The sequence below is a fragment of the Suricata suricatta genome, chromosome 9 (assembly GCF_006229205.1).
Source record: "Suricata suricatta isolate VVHF042 chromosome 9, meerkat_22Aug2017_6uvM2_HiC, whole genome shotgun sequence".
NCBI classification, from domain to species: domain Eukaryota; kingdom Metazoa; phylum Chordata; class Mammalia; order Carnivora; family Herpestidae; genus Suricata; species Suricata suricatta.
In genome coordinates this window covers 136,527,640-136,536,697 of record NC_043708.1, presented here as the reverse complement: position 1 = coordinate 136,536,697, position 9,058 = coordinate 136,527,640, and the positions used below count along the sequence as shown (strand labels likewise).

The window sequence follows — 9,058 nt, the reverse complement described above, 5'->3', positions numbered from 1 at the left end:
CTGGGAGCCCCCTGGCGGGGGCCACGCTCAAGTGTGTCCAGCCACACGCGGCGCTGGAGGCTGCGCAGCGGAAGGTGGTCCCCATCCCTCCTGGCTGACGCCCTCGGGCCGAAGAAACCGGAAGTACAACAGGTTTTGGTAAATCACTTTTCTTTGGGACTAAAAGGAGGTGGGAATCGTGGCTCGCCGCGGCGAGGGTTGTGGGGTTAGTGCGACAGCCTGCTTGTGCTCGCCCTGCCGCTCCCCGCGGGCGTCACGAGGTGAGGCGGGGCGAGTCCCACGTGGGACTTCGGTTCCTGAGTATTTGCTCAGCAAATACTTACCCGAAACCTTGTAAAAACTTGACCCCTTCCACCCCACCCCCCGCCAGGCAGGGACAGCTGTGTTCAGATAGTGTTTCATTTCCTCATGAATCACACGGATGCGTTATAAACAGTTCTTTATTACAAGTTTATAGATGCACTTCATACATAAAATAGATTTCATTTAAAATATTTAAAATAATTCCTAAATATAAGTAGTTTATTCTGATTCTTGCTAAAACCATCTTCATATTCAAGCCTTGGTTTGGTTTATTAGAGAGAGTGCGGGCGCGTGAGCGGGGGAGGGCCGAGAAGAGGGAGAGAAGCCAAGCAGGCTCCGCCCGTCAGCGCAGAGCCCGACCCGGGGCTTGGTCTCCTGACCTTGACATCATGACCTGAGCCGAACTCAAGAGGCGGCCGCTCAGCGACCGAGCCGCCCGGGCGCCCCACGTTCAGGCCGTTAAATGTGAGGCGGCCGCTGGTCCACACAGACGGGACACGGTCAGCAGTGCAACAGCGCCGCTGAACGTAGGGGGCCAGCTTTTCTCGGAGTCAGGGAATGCTTCTAGATGACCCTCGGCGAACAACAAGCACTCTTCTCTCACGCCAGCGATGCCGCGGTTCCTAGGTCCCGGCTCCAGTGCGGTGTGTGCAGGTCGCCACGTCCCTGCTTCCTGCACGATGTTCAAGAGACGCCGCCGCGTCACTCGGAGCCCCGCTGGCCCCGTGGCCCCCCCACCCGTTCACGTGCTTCCCAGAACAGACTCGGGCCTGCGTCTCATGGAGCTTCCCGGGCGGTGCGCGTGGCCGGCGGGGAGCTCAGCGGCCCCACTCGCTGCCCGGGCTCTGCTCTTCACCGTCCTCCTCCTCCTCCTCCGAGGCGGCAGACACTCTCTTGATTCTCTGCAGTGCCGCCATGATGCTTCTCTCCAGGTCACTGGGCGGTTTGCTGCTGGGGCTCAGGTCAGGGCCGGGGTGGACCTTCCTCAGTTTGACCCCCTGCCTGATGGCAGCCAGAAGTTGCTCATTGAAGGGGGCGCAGGGCGGGGGGGAGGCGGTCACTTCCGCTCTCTGCACAGGGTGCCTGCTGCTCCTTAGGGAGGCCAGCACTTCATCCATAGACCCTGAAAGTGAGCCAACAGAGCAGGTGCGGTCAAGGAGCCAGGCTCTCTCCCCAAGACGCCAGGGGTGGTTGTACTAGTGATGTGTTAAGTCGCACATGGGTTCAGTTAGTAACGTGGTTTCGGCAAATAATCTTTCCATGAAAACAAACGCTCTGAACGCCGGCTGGAAGGGTCAGCCACTGGCCCCGTCTGAACGCGGCGCGCCTTAATCGCTCATATTTGGCACCAGGGCCGCTCACTGCCCGCCACTCCCTCAAAGCCACACTGTGACTCAGGCGCAGTCACACACACCTTTCGTCACAGTGGCTGTCTGCAAGATGCAGATGTTGTATTTTTGTGTGATCCCGAAGAGGGGTGAGTACCCGGGGTGTGAACGATCTGATCCAGTGTGCACGAGGGCTGCGCACGGGGTCAGTACATGGCGTCTCCGCGTTCCTTCCCTACAGGTGCCTGCTGGAGTTCTCTAACTTCACCTCTCTTTTAAAAAAATATATTTTAAGATTTGTTCATTTTTCAGAGACAGAGACAGAGACAGCATGAGTGGGGAATGGACAGAGAGAGAGGGAGACACCGAATCCGAAGCAGCTCCAGGCTCCGAGCTGTCAGCATGGAGCCCGACGCGGGGCTCGAACCCACAAACTGCGAGATCATGACCTGAGCTGAAGTTGGATGCTCGACCGACTGAGCACCCCAGGCGCCCCCTAACTTCACTATTCTGGGTGTCAGTCCCTGGTGACTCGTCCTGTGGCGGTGCCGGGAGGAGGTCTGCACACAGGAAGAAGCCGTTAGTAAACCTGAGTCAGCGGCTCCCGAGCCTGGAGGCGGCCGGGCTGCTGCACCTCTGACCCTTTCATTCCCCCGCGCCGGCTCCCCGAGCTAACGCACACCTTCTACGTCAGGGTGCAAAATGCTGTCAGAACAGATTTGGGCAGAGTTTTGAGGCGTGGGTGAGGAGGAGCTATTTTTTACTCAGGCACCTTGACACCCCCTAGGGGGTAAAATCTTTGACCTCCACCTGCTGGAGTCGGGGGCGTGACTGGGGTCACTAAGTAGAGGAGTCCCTGTGAGGGTTTAGGACGGGGAGTCGTTTCCGGGTCAGGACTGGGAGCCCGTCCTCCAACAAAACGCTAGTTCAGCCCGGAGTTAAACCCGCGACTCATCACCGCTCCCTTCCTGGAGTAAGAGTTTCACACTCGGGCATTTTGGCTGCTAACTCACACTTTTTTATTCTTTGCAGTGAAATGAGGCTGCATGTGTGCTGGGGGGCCTCCGCACACCGTGTGCATTCACCTGACCCGGGATGAGCACCCCCCGAGGTCTGCCCGCGTGCAAACCCCCGGCCGGGGCATGTGAGCGCTGCGCTCGGCGCCTCCGTGTGGTTGCAAGCCCCGCGGAATGGGCGGCGGGGTCTCCACCTAACAGCACGGACGTTTTCATCCGGACCGGGTTCTGGGTACCGTGACCCGTGAGCTCAGGACACTCTCAACCAGAACCACGGTGTGGGACTGTTGTGTGTTTTTTTTCCCCACACGACTCACATCACCTACTGCCCGTTCTAGGAGGGGCGCTCAGGCGCGGTCTTCGTAACAAGTGCACACGTTTATCTAACGCCCGCCCCGCAGGGCCTGGGTCTGGGCAGATTTGAGGCGGTCAGCGGTCAGCGGGTCAGAGAGAATGAGAGCTCAGGTCAGAACTAGAGCGCTCCCAAAACAGAAGTGACCTGTGCTTGCGAAGGCAACGCGTGGCCCGCTGTTTTCTTTTTTGCCTCATTTTACAAAGCTCTCCCGAAATAAGGTTTCTCCGTCCTCCAGCCAGGCTGTAAGAACAGCCAGGAATATTCTAGCACTCCTCGGCAGTAAGTGCCAACCAATATCCTACTTAAGACGCAGTAATTTAGTTCTGTAAATGACTTGCAGATGCAGAAGTGCGCCGCGCCAGAAAGAAGGTGGAGAAGCCCAGGGGCGGACGTCCTAAGAACCTGAAACAGGCCATGCGTCACCAGAGATCCCAGCTCGGCGACCAGAGTGCAGACCTCAGCTCTTCAAGGCGAGTTACCGTCTATGAAACGGAGACTAGGCTGTGCTAACTTTGCAGCCAGAGAGTGATACTAACGGTGGGGAATTTTACGACTGTAGAGAATGGTGACAGAGACTGATGGGGTTGCTGACTGCCCTCCCCGCCCTCCCCCCTCCCCCAGCCGGTGCCCCGCGGGGTGGAGCAGCCGCCCGTTACCTGGGCCTCGGGGACCTGCTGCGGCTGCGGCTGCGCAGTGGCGCGCTCTCCTGGTGGGCACCTCACACCGCAGGGGAAGCGGCTCGTCCGTGACCATGACCGAAGTCCTCAGGGCCGAGTCCTGGCGATCTGCTGCGGCTGGACCGGGGAAGGGCCGAGCAGGCAGGAGTGGTGGCGGAGGTGGTGGTGGTGGCGGAGGTGGAGGCGGAGGCGGTGGTGGCGACAGCTCCTCACTGGATCTGGAGTGTGTCTGGTCACCAGCTGGAACGGAGCGCTGGTGGGTATTTCCAGAACAGTCCTGATCCTCACGGGTTTTCACGTCGCTGCCTTCAGGGGTCTCCCCGGAGGACACAGCCATAGGCGGGGCGAGCCCGGCCAGCAGGTGCGGGGCTGCAGCCCCTGTACCCGGCAACTTCACTGTGGACCCGCCCGGGCGCCTCTGGGAAGGAAACACGGGGGTCAGAAGCCGGCCTCGAACCTTCGAAGGCTGACACTAGGTGTAAATGCTCTGTTCATAGAGTGACCCCGTCACCCTGGACGGCCCGCCTGCCTACCAAGTCTGTTCTTATGGAGGAAGCATTCACACCCCTTGACAGATTCGCTTTCTCTGTGACAAGGACAGCCCAGTGGCTGCGCAGATGAAATCACTCCTGTTTGTGGTATGAACAGTAAAACCCGACCCCGCAACAATAGGAAGTTACTTCAGAAAACTGTGGTGAGCTTACTTAAGATAATAAGTAGACAGCAATGAAAAAGCATAAGTAGTACAAAGTCATGAAACATCCTAAAAGATGTGACGCAGTGTTAAATTCACAACCACATACAACAGGTGTATGCAGTATTCCCTCGGAGGGGACCTCAGAGTGACCGTTACCCCATGTTTCTTTTCTCTAATTTTTAGGCTTACGGTAAACTTTATAACTTAAAAATGTAAAATGTTCCGGTCTCGGGGCAGTGGCTAGGTTGCTCTGTCAGTTAAGCACCGGACTCTCGATGTCGGCTCAGGTCATGATTTCACAGGTCATGAGTTCCAGCCCCATGTCAGGTTCTGCACTGACGGCACAGACCCCGCATGGGATTCTCTCTCCCTCTCTGCCCCTCCCCTGCTCATGCTCTCTCTTTCTCAAAATAAAATAAAAAATAAACATTAAAAAAAGAAAAAACAAAAATAAAACATTCTGGTCTCTCAGGTATTAGTTTCATAAGTAAAAACATAACCTTAAGGGCCCCTGGGTGGCTCAGTCGGTTAAGCATCCAACGTCAGCTCAGGCCATGATCTGGTGGTTCATGGGTTCGAGCCCTGTATCAGGCTCTCTGCTGTCCGTTAGAGCCCACTTTGGATCCTGTCTCCCCCTCTTTCTGACTGTCCCCCATTCACTCTCAAAAAAAAAAAAAAACCACTAAAAAAAATTTTTAAAAAAAGACAGAAAAACTAATCTTATATAAAAGGAATCCTGAATAGTGGGAACATGGTCCCTAATGAAGGCACTGACTGGCCAATAAAACACATAAAATGTTAATACTATTTCCCTACTCAGCGATCTACACATTCAGTGCAATCCCCATCAAAACTGCACCAGCGTTCTTCTCAAAGCTAGAACAAGCTAGCCTCAAATTCATATGGAACCACAAAAGACCTCGAATAGCCAAAGGAATATTGAAGAAGAAAACCAAAATGGGAGGCATCACAATCCCAGACTTTAGCCTCGACTACAAAGCTGTCATCATCAAGACAGTACGGTATTGGCACAAAACAGACACATAGACCAATGGAACAGAATAGAGAACCCAGAACTGGGCCCACAAATGTACGGCCAATTAGTTTTTGACAAAGCAGGAAAGAGTATCTGATGGAAAAAAGACTGCCTCTTTAGCAGGTGGTGCTGGGAGAACTGGACAGCAACGTGCAGAAGAATGAAACTAGACCACTTTCTTACACCATACACAAAAATAAACTCAAAATGGCTGAAGGACCTGAATGTGAGACAGGAAACCATCAAAACCCTTGAGGAGAAAGTAGGAAACAACCTCCTTGACCTCCACCACAGCAATCTCTTACTCGACACATCCCCAAAGGCAAGGGAATCAGGAGCAAAACTGAACTCTTAGGACCACATCAAGATGAAAAGCTTCTGCACCACAAAGGAAACAATCAAGAAAACTAATAGGCAACTGACAGAATCGGAAAAGATAGTTGCAAATGATGTATCAGATAAAGGGCTAGTATCCAAAATCTACAAGGAACTCACCAAACTTCATACACGAAAAACAAATAACCCACCTTCCGCAGCCACCACCCTGATCAGTCCGCAGCCGTGTGCATGGAGGCAAGACCCTCCGCCGGCGGACACGGTACAACTTGCTAAAAGCTCGGGGGATGGCATCTTTTTAGCAATCAAGTATTTTTAAATTAAAGTACGTACTTTTCTGTAGACCGAATGCTATTCCTGCACTTAATACACTGTAGTATAAACATGGCTTTTCACGCTCTGGGAAGCCAAACCGCTCCTCCCGGCTCGCCTCGTGATGGTGGTCTGGAACGGAACCTGCGTGGTCCCCGAGGCGCACCTCTATTCTGTTCTGCCCCCACATTCTTCTGAGTCTTTCCACCACAGAGTGACGGCAGCAAGCCCCAAACCTCCCGGACGCGGCTGCTGGTCTCCTGGAGGCCAGCGCACGCCGGGAGATTCAGAATCCTAGAAACCCCGGGCCAGGGGCTCATCCGACCACCCCCACACCCCAAGGACCCCTCCTGCCGTCGGCGTGTCGCCGTGACCCTGGCTGCTGAGCTCTGCCTTCCATGGCTGGGCAGTCTGTCTCCCCAGGGCTCACCCAGGACGCACCAAACCCCTTACCTCCTGTCCTAACAGCCCCTCAGATATTTAAAAACAACTTGTCTGGGCTCCATGAGTGTCACATACCAAGTGATTCACTTCCGGTCTCCTCCCTCTCCTATTCCCACCGAAGGGGCTCAGACTGGCTTTGTGCCCTTGGAGGGTAGCACTAAACTTGGTAAACAGACGCCCCTCATTCTACAGGGGACGCTCCTGTTTTTACATCTTAAAAATTACTCCTGGGCTTTTCTGGAGCCTCTTCACAAGTGACTGCTAGGAGGCTGGAGGAGACTCGGTGCTTAAGGTTCTTTCCCCCAGTTTGAAGCCCACACACTCCTTCCTCTCCCCCTCCGCCGAAGGCCACACCTTCCAAGGACCAAAAAACCCTCAGTTCGCGCACCCCGGAGACAGGGTGGTTCCACTGCAGACCACCACCAACGTGAGGTCAACGTGTCAGACCCTTTAAGTCATCCCTCCAGTCGGTTGAGAGCACAGGTGGCCTGACTCTGTCACCTTCCATAGGTCCACCCCTCCCATCCCCATGTTTGAGAAATTGCTGCCTGACCGGACGCTCCCGGCCACCCCCAGGCCCTCAGGGGAGAGCGCCCCGCCAGCGGCCCCGCCCCGCCCGCCTGGTGCACAAGGCACCCTGTGCCTCGCCCTCCCTACTTCCGGAGGCGGGGTCTGGGCATCAGGGACTCTGAAGTGCTGCCCAGGCAGGAGAGCTAGAGGCGGGGCTGCGTAGGGTCCTGAGCGAGGCGTGCCACCACGCGGGCTGCGAGTTAGGGTTAGGAACTAAATGAGAAGGAACGGGAAGTTTCTAGCACCGGGCTGGTGTGCGGCAGGTGCTTGGGTCTGTGTGACGGAAACAGGTTTAGGTTTTATATTCAACTAGTTTAACGTTATTTTTAAATGAGTAGCTACTTGTTTTTAAACCTATTCACTTTTAACAGAGGACTTAACTGTATATACTCTGTCACAGGGCTTCCTTGACTGCATTTCATTTGTTTTATTTTTTATTTTTTAAAATGTTTATTTTTGAGAGAATGAACGCAGGGGAGGGGCAGAGAGAGAGGGACGGAGGGTCTGAAGTGGGTCCTGCGTTGACAGCATCGAGCCTGAAGTGGGGCTTGATTTCACAAGCCACGACACCACGAGGAAAGTCGGATGCTCAACCGACTGAGCCACCCAGGCGCCCCGTGGCTGCATTTTAAAGAAGTGTTTGTCAGAAGTCAGGAAAAAGCAAGCTAAGGTTGAGGGCAAATGAACTGTTTTTGGTTTTTCTGTCTGGACAACAGCACGGTGGACAGAGTCGGCACCACTGGGTCGGGAGGGGGCAGGAACCCGGCTGTCTGGAGATGTCAAAAACGTTAACATTCTAATACTCTTGTTATTCGCTTCTGTACTAAAAATAATGGCATTTGAGGAATATTTTGTGTTCCAAATTATCAGTTCATGATACTTTATAGTTTTCTCCTATGATGGGCGGTCTTCATTTCTCCAGAAAATGGAGGTGGGTAATTATTTCTAGAACTTACCTCTTTATTTAATATTTTCTAATGCTTATTTATTTTTTTGAGAGAGAGAGAGAAACAGCTGAGCAGGAGAGGGGCAGAGAGAGAGGGAGACCCAGAATCCAAAGCAGGCTCCAGGCTCTGAGCTGTCAGCACAGAGCCTGACACGGGGATCCAACCCACGAACCGTGAGATCATGACCAGAGCCGAAGTCAGATGCTCAACCGACTGAGCCCTGCAGGCGCCCATAGAACTTACCTCTTTAAATGCTCTCAGTCGTTGGAGTGTTTTCTTGCGCTCCTGGTTTATCCATTCTTTTTTCTTTTGCTCCTCTTCTTTCATCTTGTCTCTTTTCTATATTTAAACAAACATATTTGTCAGTTTCTCAAACTAAGTTTCTTGAGGACAGGGTCTGTGACCCAGCGTTAGTGCCTCCCCGTCTCACCCCCAGACCCCTCCCCAGGCTGCAGGGTCCAGGCTGGCAGCTGCCGGCCCAGGGCAGCGGAGCCCCAGCGAGTCCCCTGATGCAAACATAGCACATCTTCTGTTCGGCCACTTACCATCTGGACACGATGATGCTGATGAAGACGCTTCATGCTTTCTGCCGCCAGTTGTAGTCGGAGCCGATGACTCTCTCTGCACTGATCCTGGGAGAATGACACAAGTCACCTGCGTGGTTTGTCACATTACTGCGGCTACGGCCTCAGTTTAGAAGGAGGCACCGTGTTTGTGCTGCCCCGTGAGGCATTCGTTAAGCTCCTGTGGCTCCAGGGTCCTGCCTCCGCTCGGTGCTGTGATACGTGCTGACTGGCGCCTACAGGAATGCACATACCCACTCGGAGGCCACAGCTGATCCCGCGCCAGGAAAGACGGAAACGCAGATCCTCCGAGTGGAACTGAGAAGACACACAGGCAGCCCTCCCGTTCTCTTTTTTTAGACCCTCCTTCTTAAATGGCGTGTGTCCTAAGAATCTGTTTCCCTGTGATTACTTTAAACACCTCTCTTCATAGTATTACAATAGTATTTCCAACCATAACTACATAACCGTATC

The 9,058-nt window shown here is 53.9% G+C and overlaps 1 protein-coding gene across 1 annotated transcript in view; it reads right to left on the bottom strand.

Annotated features, from left to right (window-relative positions):
- Positions 1-422: 422 nt before the first annotated feature.
- Positions 423-9,058, bottom strand: part of WHAMM (WASP homolog associated with actin, golgi membranes and microtubules) — a 15,707-nt gene continuing 7,071 nt past the window's right edge. The window contains exons 6-9 of the mRNA XM_029952305.1: positions 8,567-8,653; positions 8,265-8,360; positions 3,659-4,097; positions 423-1,426 (exon numbers count right to left, since the gene is read on the bottom strand). Of these exons, the coding sequence (XP_029808165.1) occupies positions 1,122-1,426; positions 3,659-4,097; positions 8,265-8,360; positions 8,567-8,653 (927 nt within the window). The 3' untranslated portion in view covers positions 423-1,121. The remainder of the gene's footprint in view (positions 1,427-3,658; positions 4,098-8,264; positions 8,361-8,566; positions 8,654-9,058) is intronic.